This window comes from Felis catus, chromosome C1 (genome assembly GCF_018350175.1).
Source record: "Felis catus isolate Fca126 chromosome C1, F.catus_Fca126_mat1.0, whole genome shotgun sequence".
NCBI lineage: Eukaryota > Metazoa > Chordata > Mammalia > Carnivora > Felidae > Felis > Felis catus.
In genome coordinates this window covers 71,740,075-71,758,464 of record NC_058375.1, presented here as the reverse complement: position 1 = coordinate 71,758,464, position 18,390 = coordinate 71,740,075, and the positions used below count along the sequence as shown (strand labels likewise).

The following is an 18,390-nucleotide window of genomic DNA, read 5'->3' as shown; positions in this document are numbered from 1 at the left end:
TAATGTTCATTTATTTATTTTGAGAGAGAGAGAGAGAGAGAGAGTGTGCTCTCGAGGTGGGAAGGGGCAGAGAAAGAGGGAGAAAGAGAATCCTAAGCAGCTTCTCACCTTCAGGGCAGAGCCCCACGATGGGTGGAGATACAGGTGGGGATGGGGGTCCGGGATGGGTGTTGGGCTCAACCTCAGGAAGGGTGAGATCACCACCTGAGCTGAAATCAAGAGTCCCAGGCTTAACCCTGAGAGCCACCCAGGTGGCCTATTAAGATAATTTTTAAGTGAATATATCTATTTTTAGGCCTGGGTGGCTCAGTCAGTTAAGTGTCTGACTCTTGATTTTGGCTTAGGTCATGATCTCACTGTTCATGGATCAAGCCCCACTTTGGGCTCTGTACTGATAGCACAGAACCTGCTTGGGATTCATATTCTCTCTCTCTCTCTCTCTCTCTCTCTCTCTCTCTCTCTCTCTCTCTCACACACACACACACACGCATGTGCTCTCTTTCTCTCTCTACCCCTTTCTCCCTCGCTGCCCCTCCCCCACTCGTGCTTGCTCTCTCGGTCTTTCAAAATAAAAAAAAAAAACTTAAAAAAATCAGTATATCTATTTTAAACCTTCACCTTTAAATGTTTACTTTAGTTAAGATTGATGTTACCTGGATTCTACCTTTTTTTTTTTTTTAGTAAAATCTTTTTTAGTGTTTATTTTTGAGAGAGAGGGAGAGAGAGAGAGTGTGAACCTGGAAAGGGCAGAGAGAGAGAGGGAGACACAGAATCTGAAGCAGGCTCCAGGCTCTGAGCTGTCAGCACAGACTCGCAGCTCAAACTCATGAACCATGAGATCATGACCTGAGCCAAAGTCAGACACTTAACTGACTGAACCACCCAAACACCCCTCTAGAGTTTACTTTTAAATTCTGTTTTCGGGGTGCCTGGGTGGCTCAGTCGGTTAAGCATCCGACTTCAGCTCAGGTCACGATCTCGAGGTCCGTGAGTTCGAGCCCCACGTCAGGCTCTGGGCTGATGGCTCGGAGCCTGGAGCCTGCTTCCGATTCTGTGTCTCCCTCTCTCTCTGCCCCTCCCCTGTTCATGCTCTGTCTCTCTCTGTCTCAAAAATAAAAATTAACATTAAAAAACAAAATTTAAAAGAAAAAAAATCCTGTTTTCCTTTTTCTTTTTTAAAAATTTTTTAACGTTTATTTAGTTTTGAGAGCACAAGCGGGAGAGGGGCAGAGAGACAGGGAGACACAGAATCCGAAGCAGGCCCCAGGCTCTGAACTGTAAGCACAGAACCTGACTCAGGGCTCCAACTCACAAACTGCAAGATCATGACCTGATACGAAGTCAGGTGCTTAACCAACTGAGCCACCAAGAGCCCCTAAATCATGTTTTCTAAAAAATTAATTGGGCATTCCAGATGAAGTAATTCATTCTAGATTGTATAAAGGTGTTAAATACACCAAAAGGTTTATATCACACTTTTCTATTCAGTATTATTTATGAGAATGTTTTCTTTCAAGATGAAGTTAAAGAATTTATAACAGAATAACTAATGGGATGGAGATACCTAATCTATCTAATACTTAGGTATTTTGAAAATTTTTGAGAACACATAACAATCATTTTTAAATGATTTGGAATGATTTTAAATTCATTTTGGAAGCCAAAATGATGTTTTGTTTTGATTTCTGTCTCCTACTGAGAACCTTTAAAACTTTAGATAGTATAATAATGCCAATGATTTGGTGTTTTGGGTGTGATGTTCACAGATTGGCCAATTTGTACTTAATTGAGATGATTATTTAAGAAATCTAAAGTCATTACACGTGATAAATATTGTCAAGTTTCTGCAAGCCGTAGATTACAAAGGAATTTTAATCTATTTGCCAACTATACTTCATTATAAGTCTTTATAAATATATTTAATTAGCATATAGTACTCAGGAATAAATTCAAAGGCACTAGGTTGAGCTATTTCAGCCTTTTATTGCCTTAAAAAATAATTAGCCTACCTTGACTCTACTTTTGCTGCTACACGATCTGTGAAAGAAAAAAATTAGGGCATGTAACTTGTTAATATTTTGTCTGAAAATTTTAGGTAATTCTTTTAAAATAGTATTAATTGGTGTGATTTCATGCATTATACTTTGTTAGGTTGAGATTTATAATGCAGATTCTCATCTATTCTATTTCCTGAAGTATTTGTAGCTCTAATTTCTTTATGATCTACATGATCTTTATGAATTTTTTCAACAAATTCTTTTATGCACTAGCCCTATTCATGATTAGTATCAATAGGCATATAATGTTTGGCTGTCTTCTAACTTTAAATCCCTCTCTGAGAAATTCTGCCATTATGGCCCTGGAAGCAAGTTCAGTTGTCTTTTTTTTTTTTTTTTTGGAAGAGTGCCACAGAACATTGAAGTTGCTGGTGGCAGGAAAACTCTGAGAATTACAAATTCAGCAGAAAATAGTGTGTTGATTTGAAAGTCCTACATTTGTAAGTGGAATTTATTTTTTGAGAATCACTAAGGTTATTTTTTCGACCTTTGCTACTCAAAGTGTGGTTATGGAGCAGTGCTTTTCAAACTCTGAAAATCTTGTTAAAATGTGGATTTATAGGTGTGGGGGGTGGGACCTGAGATTCTGCATTTTAACAAACTTCCAGTGTAGATGAGGCTGTTTGGTATGTACTTTGAGTAGCAAGGTTCTAGAGTTCCCAGTGCCCCAATCACCTATCTTGATACATTTATTAAAGTTTTGAAGAAGCATTCTACTTTATTCTGATACTTGATACTTAAACTAAATTCTATTAGAACAAAGCAGTTGAGGTCTTTCAGCTTCAGTTTTATTATGTATATTTATACTTACTGCTTACATGTGACAAGTTTAAGCAGTTCCCTTCATATTGGTCTTATCTTGCACCAATAAACATGAGATTGTGGAATCTACTAGAGAGGAGTCTATGTAGTATGCTGGTTAACAGAATAGAGCCTCTAGTTGTCTGATCAGACCCCATCACTGACTAGGCTTGTGACCTGGAACAGGTCACTCAGCCCTCAGGTTGCTGTGCGAATGAAAAAAGATAATCTGTTTTGTACAGTGCTTGGTGCTTAGTTAGCTGTTACCAAGAGAAAGGTAATCAGGCTTTGTGAGAATACTACCTTGCCCAGATCATTAGGATTCTGGATAGAGAGTGAAGTGATCAGAAGGTAAGGAGTACTGCCTTGAAGAACACTGGCAATCGAGCTAACACACACCTGTTTAGGGACACTTACTTATCCTGCCCTTCTTTTGTGCATCTTTGTCTTGCTGTTCCCTCTTACTTTGTGGAACTGCAAACAGTCTCAGGGTTTTCTTCTCTACTGTCCCTAAAGCTAGCTAGCACACAGCTTTTTTTTCTTAAGGGTTTTGTTGCTAGTCACAAGGGAGGAAACGTAAAACAGAAAACTAACTTACTTCCTTTTCATTGTACCCATCTCCCCACTTAGATGTATCTGGAAAAGAGAAAGGCACATGTATATAAAAACTCATGTACAAACCTAAGGCTTGTATTTATTCTAGTCATTTCATCTGGGCTGCCAGGTTTGACTCTAAGCAGGATTGCTTCTATTTATTTAAATTCTAATACAATGTTGTAAGAATTCTTTTATTTAGGATTTTTTAAGGAGATGTAAGCAAAAGCAACAAAGTTTGTTTCTGCAGTAGGGCTTTTTTAAATGATGAAAAGATGTCTGTATATACTGTACAATTTCAGTGAAGGTTGAAATCCATAATTTCTCAGTTTGCTGATGATTTTGAGGTGGGGCACTAGTTAAATGTTTAGTAATAGTAAGTCATTTGATTTATTATGAAATAATAGTTGAGGACAAAAAATTGGCTTGAGTAGTTCACTACTATGTAGGATATTTTTCTGAGTGAAAAACTTAATTGCCACTTCTGCATTCTCTTACGGATTTTCAAAGTAAAGTTATTTTAATTACTCATTTCATTAATTATACCACAACATGTATAATTATAAGAGAATAAAGACATTTTTGACTTGCAGCTTTGCGTACTTATTTTGATATCTTTTTTTACTTATATTTTCTTTTCATTGTGACTGTGTGTGTGTGAGTGAGTGAACATAGCTGTAGGTAAAGCTAACAGGAGCTAAAGATAATTTAAATTTATGCCAGTAGGGTTTAACATTAATTTTAGCATAAAAGGGAGTAAATGGAAGATTGCAGATAGCTTTCTGTGTAATTTACATTCATATGCATCTGTTTAGTTACCTGAGATAAAAATGAAATGTTTAAAATTAGGGTCCTGAATGTGTTGCTTTTATTCAGTTTTAATAAATGAATGAATTTGGCCTTTATCAGAAATCATAATGATGTACCTATTTATCTCTAAATTTTAACTTCAGTATCATGTAGTATATTGAATTATTCAGCAATAGCAGTCAGATTATTTGGTTTCAAGTTTTTGTGGTCTGTAATTTCATGAAAAATAGTTGCGTTGTATCTCATGGTATAATTATTCCTTTTAATATTACACACTTATTAAATACTTATATCAATAGATATATCAATTTGCTTAAATACGGGTTGCTAGTAGCTTTGTTTTTGTCATTACAGTTCCTTGGAGTGTAGTACAAGTAAAAGCATGTTTATTTCTTTAAATGTATGTCAAAAACTCAATAGGACTCAAAATAATTTAACTATATAAAATTTTGGATCTGCTGAGAGACATCTGAGAAAATGATAAAATAATATGTGACTCCTAGCTATCATGAGTTGTATAATTTTATACTTTTGGCTTCAAATTTATAATTGTGTAAAAACTACCAATAATGTCCCTTGATCATCTGAAATGCTATTAAATAATAGGGGACTTGGGCTTAAATGTGAAATAGATTTGGACTTTAGTACACTTGGCAAAAAGATGTTACCACTAACAACCTGGAAGCCCCAGTGATTCCTGAGTATGTGTTGATTTTCAGTTCTTAAATCAGTTCTTTAATTTTAAAGGAGACAGAACCAAAGAAAGACTTGAATCCTCACGTTTTTCATTAATTAAACTGAACTAAATTAATTCAAGTTATTTATCGAATATTCGTTACATGTTTGCATGTTAAATCCTGGAGGGTAGAGGTGTGTATCTCTTTTCTAGTAGCCCAGGTGTATTGCTACAAACTTTGGAGTCATAAGAGTTTATTTTGAGTACTGCTTCTTCCATTTATGAACCAGTTGATCTTGGGCAAATTACTTTTCTGAGTTATATAGTTTTCAAGATATTTCCACCATTACTCAATCCTTATGAGCAGTTAACTGGATTGATGTTATCACCACATTCAGAAAGGGTTACCTGCTTTCCTACCTTTGGTGGGTAGCATGGTATAGGGGAGACAGGTTAAGAGCATGGATTTTAGTATTAGATTGACTTAAATTTGAATACTACAGCTAGCACCTTGACCATATTCCTCACTTTTTCTGCCTTATGGAAATAGTCATTTTCTTAACATTGTTGTGGAGGTTAAGGGCTTTCTTACTGCTTTATCTCTCATTCCTGGCACATAATAGGTACTCAATAAATATTTGTTGAGTAAGTAAATGCCTGCCATAGTAGACATTCACGGGAACTTTCTTCCCTTTTGATTCCTAGTTCATTCCTGCCTCTGAACTAGATGAACTTGAAACCCAGTTTGTGTTTGAGATATTTTTAAAAATTATTATTAGCTTTTTTAAAAATTAATCTACTTGGTTGGGTAATATTTAGGATGAAAAAAGACAAGTTTACATTTTTTTAAGGGATTTTTTTTTTCACTAGAGGAAGGTTACTGAAAGCCTTGATTATGCATGAACCTAACGTTGTGGTTGTTTCTAAGCTCCTCATAGTTTAATGTGTTTTTATCACTCTGTTACTAGGCTTTGATATTTTATTTGCTAGAATACAAAATGAATCAACCATATATACACGTGAAGTAGCAGGACTATAATTCCATAATTTAGAAACCTTTAGTATGATCTTAAATTTTTAGAAATGTGGTTCTGTTTTAACTTTCTATGCCTAGTGAATTAGTGTTATGGTATATATTTAGCTTATTGACTGTAATTGAAGCCTGCTTTATGCAGTTCTTTGGATGTGCAAAACATTTACCTCTCTATGTGGAATTGATGTTATGTGTACATTTTTCTCAAAAAAATCTTATCACATTACATTAACACAAACACATATCAAGCATTTGATGACCCTCATTGCACTATGAATTCCTTAATTCATTTTTTTTTTTTTTTTTGAGAGGGTGAGAACACATGAGTGTGGGAGGGGCAGAGGGAAAGAAACAGACAAAGAGAGAATCTTAAGCAGGCTCCACATCCAGCACAGAGCCAGACTTGGGGCTCAATCATTTGAGCATGACTTTTGATTTTGGCTCAGGTCATGATCTCAGTATCATGGGATCTAGCCCGTACCAGGCTCTGCGCTGAGCACAGAACCTGCTTAAGGTTTTCTCTCTCTCTCTCTCTCTCTCTCTCTCTCTCTCTCTCTCTCTCTCCCCCCTACTTGTATTTTCTCTCTCTCAAATAAAATAAAAAAAATTTTTAAAAGAAAAATAAAATTATTCAAAATATGAATTAAAGTCATACTGTGTACAAAGCATTCTATATAAGCTTAAGTGTGTTTTGCGTGGGGTACGTCTTTGTTAGCCCAAATATGTTTATAAAGACAATCTTAGAGTTTGTTTATTCATTTTCTTAGAATTCTTATGTCACGTTTACTAGTAGTCTAAGTAATAAAAATTATTTTTAGTGAAAAAGCCAAAATGTTTCTTGTTTCATTTTAGTCTCCAAATGTGTAATACTACTTTTCCTTCTTTTTTTCCTTTAAAAATATTAGTTTTTTCTTTTTTTTTTTTTAATTTAAATTTTAGTTAACATATAGTGCAATATTGGCTTAAGGAATAGAATTTAGTGATTCATCACTTACATACAATACCCAGTGCTCATCACAAGTGCCGGTATGGCCCATCTCCCACCCACCTCCTACTATCAACCCATAGTTTGTTCTCCTGTCATTAAGAGTCTCTTGTGGTTTGTTTCCCTCTCTCCTCTTTTTTTTCCGCCTTCCCACATGTTCATCTGTTTTGTTTCTTAAATTCCATATATGAGTGAAGTCATGGTATTTGTCTTTCTCTGATTGAATTACTTTGCTTAGCATAATGCATTCTAGTTCCATCTATTTCATTGTAAATGGCAAAATTTCATTCTTTTTAGATAGCTAATATTCCATTGTTAAAAATAGTATTTTAATAACTGATCTCAAGTGACTGGTTTTTCCTGGTATCCTAGGCATTACGTTTTACTTTCTTCTTTTTCTTTGAAACAGATTTATTTGAAAATGTCTATGGGTCTTCAGTGAAGAGAAGAGAACTTGAAGATCTGAAGGATAATATTGGAATCAGAGGTCATAAGCCACTTAACAGCATCACTGTGTCAAAGAAACGCAATTGGCTATATCAGAGTACTCTGAGATCTTTTAACCTGGAAGAAGAAAATAAGAAATGCCAAGACATAAGTCATTTATCCATCTCACCTAAACATCAGTTATCACGACCTTTCCTCAAATCATCTGAAGAATATTGTACATATGTGGTGTGTAATGCTACAAATTCTTCATTATCAAAAAATTGTTCTTTAGATTTTAATGAGGAAAATGATGCAGATGATGAAGGAGAAATATGGTACAACCCCATTCCTGAGGATGATGACTTTGGTATATCAAATGCCTTGAGTTTTGGTGAGGCAGACCCTGCTGTTCTGAAGTTTCCTGCTGTTAGTTTGAGAGTATTGTCTGGTCCAGACCTAATGAAAGCAGAACAGTACACTGAAGGCTTGCTGTACTCTTCAGAACACAGAGGCAAGGTTCATACATCACAGTCAAATGAAGTGAATCCTGTTGAGTCCATCCACTCCACAGAGCTCGTGCGGCAGTACAAGCAAGGGCTTGGACACAAGACACAAGAAAGAATAATGGTAGAGGAGAGTCTCATGTTGAAATCTCCTTTTGCAGGTAAAGATGGTCACATGTTTGCCTTCTTCTTCCATTCAATTCTTGGACAGTAGCTAGAACTAAATATAGATGTCTATTGTAGCTATGTACTTTTCCTTACAAAGTGAGTATGTTTTCATAAAAATAAAGAAAACTTCAAAAACGTTTACAAATATTTGTATATAGATGGTGGTTTAGTTATTCCTGTCACAGACTTGATTTTGTAAGGGGTGAAGATGCTGGGGTAGTTCTACACCAACTGTTAGTGTGTCTATCCTTAATTAGTTTCTCTTAGTTGAAAGAGTGGGATCATGAGGTGCAGAAGAGAAAGATACATTTCCTTTTTGTTTTGAATTTTTTTTTAATTTTTTTTTAATGTTTGTTTATTTTTGAGAGAGAGAGAGAGAGGCAGACTGCAAGTGGGGGAGGGGCAGAGAGAGAGGGAGACAGAATCTGAAGCAGGCTCCAGGCTCTGAGCTATCAGCACAGACCCCGATGCGGGGCTTGAACTCACAAACCGTTAGATCATGACCTGAGCCAAAGTTGGATGCTTAACTGACTGAGCCACCCAGGCGCCCCAAGATATATTCTTTATGTAAATCTAATTTTGCTTCATTCATTCATTCATTCATTCATTTATACCTAGCCTGGCTATAGCTGAAAAGTATAGTAGTGTATATATATTATACTATATATACTATATATAGTGTATATATACTATATATACACTATATAGTGTATATATATAGTATATATACACTATATATAGTGTATATATACTATACTATACTATACTATACTATAGTATACTACTATAGCTGAAAAGTATAGTCCGTGTTTCAGTAGTTATTACTTTACAGTTTCATGCCTACATTTCCTCATGAACAAAGGAAAGGAAGAAGAGAAAAAATAAATGAGAGGTAAAAGTAAAGACCTCGCCAAGTAGGTGGGTGTTGCAATAGTTATGGAACCTAGAAAAGAAATAATTGAAGTTTGATGCATATTAGGTTGCACCATATGAAATTGACAGTTTTTGATCTGCAGAACACTATATGAAATAGTTCAACCTAATGGTTTCTTTCTTCCTTGATTGCCTTGAGTTTGTGATGTGCTTCTTTTAAAATTTGGTCCCAGACACACTAGGAAATAGCAGAGAGCATATTTAGTTGCAAATATCAAATGTTGGCTAGAAAGCAGTTCTGTTTTATATCAAGTTGTTTTAATTTATAAAATTTCAAATGATACAGAATATTCAAAGATGTGGCATATAACAGATGCTGTCAGTATCTTGTCCTTATCCCTTGGGATTTATTATTTATTTAGACGGGACAAGCCTCCATCCAAACATCAGTATCTGCATCTCTGCTTGAGGATTCTGGCAGGAGTGTTAGAGAACTTCTCTGCAGGAAGCAGAGTGACTTCCTCTGAGTCAATGAGTGACTGTTGGAGTGCCCACCAACCAGAATTGGTGTAGAACCACCTCAGCTCTCTCATGCCCTGGGTGTCATAATTCTACATCATTTCCCAGAGTTTTCTCCTGATATTGAACATGAGTTGCCTGTAGTAGTAACAGGCTTGATTGTTCTTGGATTTGCCCCTGAATTTTCTCACTTCTTGCTGATAATTATGTGCTTTACAAATAAATTACTTGGATTTGAATCCTTTTCTCAGGGATATGTGGAGGTGGAATAAAGTGAGTTAAATAGCAGTGTATACTATATTATGTCAGTTTGAAAGAAACACTGAAAAGTTATACTAGAAAAGTTAAGTATCCCCCTCCCCCCACCACTGCCATGTTAGGATTGAAGGTAATGAAAAATTTTGTGAGTGGGGCACCTGGGTGGATCAGTCGGTTAAGCATTGGACTCTCGATTTTGCCTCAGGTTATGGTCTCACGGTTGTAAGATCGAGCCCCTCGTCCGGCTTACACTGACAGCACAGAGCCTGCTTTTTTACATTTTTAAAATTAAAAAAAAAAAATTGTGTGTGTGCATTTCTAATTGTAGACTGATTTTTCAGAAGAATTTGTGGGGTTTTTTTTTGTAAGCTAGATGGAAAGAGGAATAAATGCTTTATGAAATAATAGTTTGGAATACAGGTTGTGATTGGAGTGGTAGGGAAGCTTGCAGGAGTATGGCAGAGAGTGATGGGTTTGTATGGTGCAGGAAAGGCAAGAGGGCATAAGAATAACAGCAAAGTTAGAAAGCCAGTGTCTGGGGGCACCTGAGTGGCGCAGTCGGTTAAGCGTCCGACTTCAGCCAGGTCACGATCTCATGGTCCAGGAGTTCGAGCCCTGCGTCAGGCTCTGGGCTGATGGCTCAGAGCCTGGAGCCTGTTTCCGATTCTGTGTCTCCCTCTCTCTCTGCCCCTCCCCTGTTCATGCTCTGTCTCTCTCTGTCCCAAAAATAAATAAACGTTGAAAAAAAAAAATTAAAAAAAAAAAAAAAAGAAAGCCAGTGTCTGTAAAGTTACACATATTTTGATTTAAGTTGCTGTCTTCAAACTTTATTATTTTATGTTTGTGGCAAATTGTGAACCTAGAAAGACTAACAGATATTATAAAAACAAAAACAAAGACTTGAAAGTAGGGTAGAGCTGTTATTTATGTTTCCTCTCTCTGTTATTCTTCTTTTTAGCATCTTATTAAAATATAATCACAGTCCTAAGTTGACTAAAGGAAATATTTAGTTTATTTCTTTGTCATCATTTTGTTTTAGTTTGATCAGAAAGGTTACCTAAAGTGATGTTTTCTTTAGCAATATTAACAGAGCTGTTGAGGGGTGCCTGGGTGGCTCAGTCAGTTAAGCATTTGACTATTGATTTTGGCTCAGGTAATGATCTCAGGGTTGTGAGATTGAGCCCCACGCTGAGGGTGGAGCCTGTTTGGGATTCCCTCTCTCCCTCCCTCTCTGCCCCTCCCCCTCTCGCTCTTGTGTGCATGCTCTCTCTCTCTCAAAATAAATAAACATCAAAAATGAGAACTGTTGAGAAATAGGCAAAGATAATGGTTGAATTTCAAAATAATTTTCTGATCAAGAAATAAAAAAGCTTGAGTATATTTAGTATCGCTGACAATTTTTTAATCATTCTAACACAATTATGACTTGTTATTTTGTTTATTAAGTCCCATATGTATATTTATGTTTTATCTAGTTGCGATCATAGCAGTCTGTTTTTGGTGATTTTGTTTTGTTTTGTTTGAGAAAGGGAGAGCATGCCCCTTCCCCCACACCCCCATGTACAGGGGAGGGGCAGAGGGAGAGGGAGAGAGAGAATCTCAAGCAGGCTCCCTGCCCAGTTTGATGCCTGACTTGGGGCTCAATCACACGACCTGAGGTCATGACTTGAGCCGAAATCAAGAGTTGAATGCTTAACTGACTGAGCTCCCCAGGTGCCCCTGTTTTTGGTTTTTGATATTTCCACTTGATGTTTTCATCTTGTATTGTTACATGTAGATTAACATTATTGTTTGCCAATTTTATAGTATTTAATAGGGTTGATGTGTCCTAATCTATTTGACTGGTTATGTTGGGTGTTAATAGATTATTTCCACTACTAGAGGAGTGATCATCATCGTGATCTATTTCACTTTATTTGGATTAATTACTAGTATCATTACTGGGTTTTTATGGCTGGTAACTATTATAGTAATTCCTATATTATATTTCCTAAAAGGTTTACCACTTTACAGGCAGCTGACAATTGGTTGGTTGATTAATTGATTTACTCTATAAACGCTCAGTTTCTGCTGTGTGCCAGTTACTGTTCTAGGTGCTGAAGGAATGTGCCAGTTTCACTTGATTCTAGCCTGGTTTATGGATTTACAAAGATTTTCATTTTGTACTTTCCCTGTATAGCTAGTCTGTGATTTGATTAGTATAATTTTGGTTTAATTTTAAGCAATTATTGAATTTGGTAGTATTTCAGCTCTTGGGTTTTATAAAAACAAAACATTTTTATTTTATTAAGTTTAGTCTTGTCTGAAGTAGAAATTGCTAACATACACAGTATTTCATTTTAATAGTTAAAGACTTCAGTAAGAATAATGCATGATGTGTAAAAAAAGTCAAAATGTTAAATTAACTCCGTAATACTTTAATAGAACCTAGAGCAATTTAATATACTGGATAGCTTTTTAAGTCGTTGACAAAATAGATTGTAGACTACAGCAGGACTCTGATTACTATAGAATGTTTTAGGCCAGTAAACCAATAGAATTGTACTACAATTTACAGTACAAGGGAATGCTTTGTCTAGTTTATCAAATATTCCATTTCTTATTTGTTATTTACCAGAAAAGCCCCGCAGGCATACTTAAAATAGTCCTTTCTCTATAAAGAAACCACTTCTTTGTTTTTAGGACACATAAAGAGGGATGGAGGGAGATTATATTAGCACTTTAAAAGAAAGGTCATTTAATCTATTGATTTTGAAATGAATTAATACTCTCTTTTGTTATTTTAATTGTGAAATGTAGTATTTCATAGAGTAACCTCTGATATTAGGGTCATTAGAGATCTTTATAAGGAATAGTTAGAGGAAGTGTGAAAAACTCATTTAAATTTTAAATAATTTAAATCATAGATTGTTTCATTCATTCTTTTTTTTCTTTTTTTTTAAGAAGCTCGAGGCCCAGCCCCAAGATCAAGAGTCACATGCTGTCCTGAGTGAGCCAGCCAGGCACCCCTAAATTGTTTCTTTAAAAAAACAGTTTAAACTTACATAATAGATTTTAGAAGTTATTTTCATTTTGCTTTATTAAACACTTAAATAGGAACAGTTTCACATTTTAAAATAAAATTGATTAGTCAGTTTATACATTTTTTTTTTTTAACTGAGAGATTGAAAGTTTAAGGTTGAGGGGCCCCTGGGTGGCTCCTCAGTCAGTTAAGTGGGTTATGCGTCTGACTCTTGATTTTGGCTCAGGTCATGAGTTTGTGAGTTTGTGAGTTTGAGCCCTGCGTCCGGCTGGTGCTGACAGCCTGGAGCCTGGCTGGGATTCTGTCTTTCCCTCTCTTTCCCCCCTTCCCTCCCTCCCTCTCTCCCTCTCTCTAAATAAATAAGTAAATAAACAAACTTAAAAGAAAAAAGAAAGTTTAAGGTTAAATGGAATATTTTATTTAAAAACAAACATTTATTTATTTTTGAGAGAGGGAGAGGGAAGGGTTGGGGGAGGGGCAGAGAGAGAGGGAGACAGAGGATCTGAAGTGGGCTCTGGGCTGACAGCAGAGAGCCTAATGCGCCCAAACTCATGAGCCATGAGATTGTGACCTGAGCTGAAGTTAGATGCTTAACCTACTGAGCCATCCAGGTGCCCCTTAACTTATTAATAATGGTTAAGAAGCCACCATTAAAAATCAATTTAATGTATATGTATAGACAGAAAAATGTTTAGAAGGATGGAAGTACTCTAAAGTACAGTATTTAAGAATATAGGCTCTGAAGGCCTATGCTTAGGTTTGAATTGTACCTGTTTCTGCCACTTAGCTGCTTTGTGATCTTAAACAAATCAGCTCTGTGCATGAGGTCCTTGTCTGGAGGATGGGATGCTTGTGGTATCTTAACTCTTAGGGCTATTTCAAGAATTAAATCAGAATCTGTGCATACTAAGTGTTAAATTAATTTTTCATACTTTGTCTAGCTCAATAAATGTTGGCTAGTGCTATAAATATTAACAATTTACTGTTAAACTACTTTGGATATTATTTTCACCTCACTATTTATAATGACTCATCTCTTAATAGCTCAGTTTAGGCTATTTGGATTTCTTTGTGTCTTTTAAAAACTTTTTATTGTAAACCTGGATAATTTTGACATTCAGGGGGGAAAAAAGCTATTTTTGTGTGGAGAAAAAAATAAAAAACATTTCAATGCTTTACTCTTCATGAAAACTGAGAAGATAACAAAACTTATTTATGTCTCTGTACTGTTATTTAATATATTGAAATTGCAGGGAAAGGCCCTAATTTAGCTTTTGAAGTTCCAGGGAATTATTGTATATAAATAATAAAAGAAAGAAAATGTCTTTATAGTTTTTAAAATTATTCAGTTAGCTTTATGATATTCAATATTCAGTTATTCTTTTTTTCTTTTTTTTTAAGTTTTATTTTTTTAATTTACATCCACATTATTTAGCATATAGTACAACAATGATTTCAGGAGTGAATTCCTTAGTGCCCCTTACCCATTTAGCCCATCCCCCCTCCCACACCCCCTCCAGTAACCCTGTTTGTTCTCCATATTTTTGAGTCTCTTGTGCTTTGTCCCCTCCCTGTTTTTATATTTCCCTTCCCTTACGTTCATCTGTTTTGTCTCTTAAAGTCCTCATATGAGTAAAGTCCTATGATATTTGTTTTTCTCTGACTGATTAATCAATATTCAATTATTCTTGATTAACTGTGTTTCATTCTATGTATAATCTTTCGTGATATGTTCTGAGGGAACATCGAAGAAAGAAAGGGCTCTTAGTTGTCAAAATTATAAACTTATTTGGTTTTTGGGGTGCCTGGGTGGCTCAGTCATAAAGCATCTGACTTGATCTCAGCTCAGGTCTTAATCTCAGGGTGGTGAGTTCAAGCCCCGTGTTGGGCTCTGCATTGGGCATTAAGCCTACTTAAAAAAAAAAAAGTAAATAAGTAATAATAATAAGCTTGTTTTGTTTTTAACTTTTTTTAAAAAAACCACTGCTATGTGATAAAATTTAGTTTTTAGAGAAGTATAAACAAATGTTCTTTTATTAGAGTAGGATTTCTTTTTTCTTTTTAAAATTGGAGTAGGATTTCTAAATAAACACTCAAATAGATAATATGCCAAAATAAACATCAAAATAGGAAGCTTTCCTAGTTTCCTCTGATATCCACTGTTCATGGTTATAAAATAACATACTCCCTGAATTATATTGCAGTGGGAAAGATTTAAAAGGAATATATATTACCCTTCCTCCAAACCTTTAAAGTAGAAAAGAAGATGGAGACGAAGATACTTCTTTCCACCCTAAGCCATTTGGAAATCCCGACCCCCCTTTCTTTAAGATTTTATTTTTATGTAATCTCTACACTCAGCATGAGGCTAAAACCCACAATCTCAAGATCAAGAGTCACTTGCTCTACCTACTGAGCCATCCAGGCACCCCTGGAAATCCTTGATATTGTGTTTGAAGGTGGTAATGGAGATTTACCTAAACTTGTAACTTACTAAATCTCCCCAGTGTGATAAAACAAGGGAGAAATTTCTGTCCATGGGAGAGTCTGTTTAGTTGATGATTTATAAAGTAGGAATCAAAACATATCACCTTATAATATCTTTTTTTTTTTTTTTTTAAAGGTCCTGGGATCCTAGGTGCTACAAATAAGACTGAATTGGGAGCTACCGAATTATCTTCTCCAAGCCCTAGCCCTGTGAAAAAAAGCAGTTCAATTAACTGGTCTTTCCCAGATAAAATAAAATCTCCACGAACTGTGAGGAAACTTTCCATGAAAATGAAAAGGTTGCCAGAATTTAGCCGAAAGCTGAGCGTTAAAGGAACTTTGAATTACATGAACAATCCAGATAATACTCCTTCCTTGTCTAAATGTACCTGTCGAGAAATTCATCATGCCAATATTCTACCTTCTGGGAACACAACCACAGCTGCTAAGAGGAATGTCATAAGTCGGTACCATCTGGATACCAGTGTATCTTCTCAGCACAGCTACCAGAAGAAAACATCTGTGAGTTCCAAGTATTCCTGCAAAGGTGGTTACCTCAGTGATGGAGATTCACCTGAACTTATAACTAAATCTAGCAAACATGGATCTGACAACAAATTTGGAAAGGGAAAAGAAATAATTCCAAGTAGTTGCAGCAAGAGTGAAATAGACATTGATGCTTTTAGACATTATAGTTTTTCTGATCAACCTAAGTGTTCTCAGTACATATCTGGGCTCATGAGTGTGCATTTCTATGGTGCTGAGGATTTAAAACCACCTCGGATAGATTCAAAAGATGTCTTTTGTGCAATTCAGGTAGATTCAGTAAACAAAGCAAGAACAGCTTTGCTCACATGTCGGACAACATTTTTAGACATGGATCATACTTTCAACATAGAAATTGAAAATGCGCAGCATTTGAAATTAGTAGTATTCAGTTGGGAACCGACTCCAAGAAAAAATCGAGTGTGTTGTCACGGAACTGTTGTTCTCCCCACCTTATTCAGAGTGACAAAGACACATCAGTTGGCTGTCAAACTTGAGCCTAGAGGTCTTATTTATGTGAAAGTGACTCTTCTGGAACAGTGGGATAATTCTCTTCCTGGACTGGCTATAAATCGAGAACCAGTAATATTTGGTGTTGATATTCGAAAAGTTGTAGAGAAAGAAAATACAGGACTGATGGTGCCACTTCTGATACAAAAATGTATTATGGAAATTGAAAAGAGAGGCTGTCAGGTATTATTTCAGTTTCTCTACTACCTCCCGATGTATTTTATCTACCTTAATTAATTAAATTTATAGTAGGTCTTGGGGGAAGGGATTCAAGGTAAGGTTAAAAAAATCTAATTTAGACATTTTCTCATTCCTATTTTTAAAATTTATCCCATTATTGTTTAGGGTATAATTTACATCTTCACCTACATTGTCAGTGAGCAATTAAGAGCATGCTAGATGGTTCTACAATTTATGTTGTGATGCAGAGTTATGTGGGTTTTATACCTCGCTATCAGGATTGCTTTACAATGACATTCCTAAGAAAAGCCAGAGCTATGATAGGCAAAGACTAATTCATTTAAGGAATGTTTCTGCATGGTTTGACATTCCTGTGGTACAAAATTCCAACAGTGAATCTTAAAACCCTGCTGTACTCCTAAAACTAACTCCCTGTCCTTGTTCCCTACTCTCCCTCATCCCACACTTCAGAAAGCATACATAAGCTTATTTGTCTCTGAACTTTGGGATAGTGTGGAGGATGAGGAGAGGTCCTACTAATAACATGTCTCATTCTCTCTTCCTTTTAAGTGAGAAGGTAAAATAAAATAAAATAAAATAAAATAAAATAAAATAAAATAAAATAAAATAAAATAAAATGTAAAAGCAGCCCATTAAAAGAAACAAAAACCCCGGTGTTATATATAATAAGATATGTAATGTTAACCAGTTGTACACCTTATCTTTTTTTCATTAATACATGTGGACTGTGACAATGAGAAACAGCATATCATTCAGGATGTTATTCTGAGGTGCAAGTAATAGTTTAAATTCAAAAATTAAGCCTAAAATTAGATATTCTGAAGTATTTCTGCTTTAATACTATCAGAATTTATGACATTGATTAAAAACATCAGAGGTAAATATCAACGAATCAGAATTATGATTTCTTTATGTGTAGAAAAGAGTTTTAAAATAACTCACCTTGAACCTTGATGTGGAAACTACAGAAACAGTGTAAGTTAGTGGGGTTTTGTATTAAGATGCAGGAAACTTGGGTACCGGTTTCTCCTCCATTATTAATTAGCTGTGTGATGTTGGGCAAGTCACTGAATCTCTGTGGGCCTTATTTGCTTATATCTATAAAAGTAGATGCAGTAGTTTCCTGAAGGTAAGAGGTACATCTGAGCTTTTGAAACCTCTTCTCTATTATTCAGGTAGAGTTTATATTTTCTATATGAGAATACGGCTTTTAGTTTCCAATCCAACTTTTGGTCCAGTTACTTTTTCTTAAGGTTCTCTGTTTTTCTCCCATTTTTTTTTTTCAGGCAATATGTAGAAAGGTCAGAGATTAGGCCTATTTCAAATTATTAAACAAACTTTTACAACTGAATTTTAAAATAAGTAACTCAAAATAGCACTGTACTTTTACAATCTATTTTCTGAGATAGTTTATAAAGAATGGGTATATAAAACTTATAATTTTTTCATGAGTTTTTATTCAATTTGTTACAATCAATTATAGTCATTATTCTTTGAAGCTTAAATTATCCCAAGTTTGGCTAGGGAGTGCCTCTTGCAACTAGCTATTGATTGCTTTGTTATATCCCCAGTAGCGTTTGAGCATTTCTTTTCTTTATGACTAAGACTGTTGTAATTTATTTTAGATACCCACAAAATATTTTTAGCAATGCTTTTTATTTCTATACTTAAAGTTTAGAAATAGTTATTTTAATAAAGAATTATTTCCTGTGAACTAAAAAATAAAATTTATAGTAGTCCATTTGGAACTGCAATTTTTAAACACCTTTTTTTGTTTGTTTTGTTTCTTTTGCTTTTTCTCTCTCTCCCCTGCCCTGCCAGAGAAAGAGACTTATTGTGTCTGTATTTTACAGACTAGCACACTGCTTAAATTTTGGTTACCTTTTTAGGCAGTAATTATTCTTGTGTTTGTTATCAG

The 18,390-nt window shown here is 35.2% G+C and overlaps 1 protein-coding gene across 4 annotated transcripts in view; it reads left to right on the top strand.

Moving 5' to 3' along the window:
* Positions 1–18,390, top strand: part of SYDE2 (synapse defective Rho GTPase homolog 2) — a 52,520-nt gene that overhangs the window by 4,020 nt on the left and 30,110 nt on the right. For all 4 annotated transcript variants that reach the window (XM_045036120.1, XM_023258866.2, XM_023258867.2 and 1 more), the window contains exons 2-3: positions 7,366–8,049; positions 15,352–16,454. In XM_045036120.1, coding sequence (XP_044892055.1) covers positions 7,366–8,049; positions 15,352–16,454 — 1,787 coding nt within the window. The remainder of the gene's footprint in view (positions 1–7,365; positions 8,050–15,351; positions 16,455–18,390) is intronic.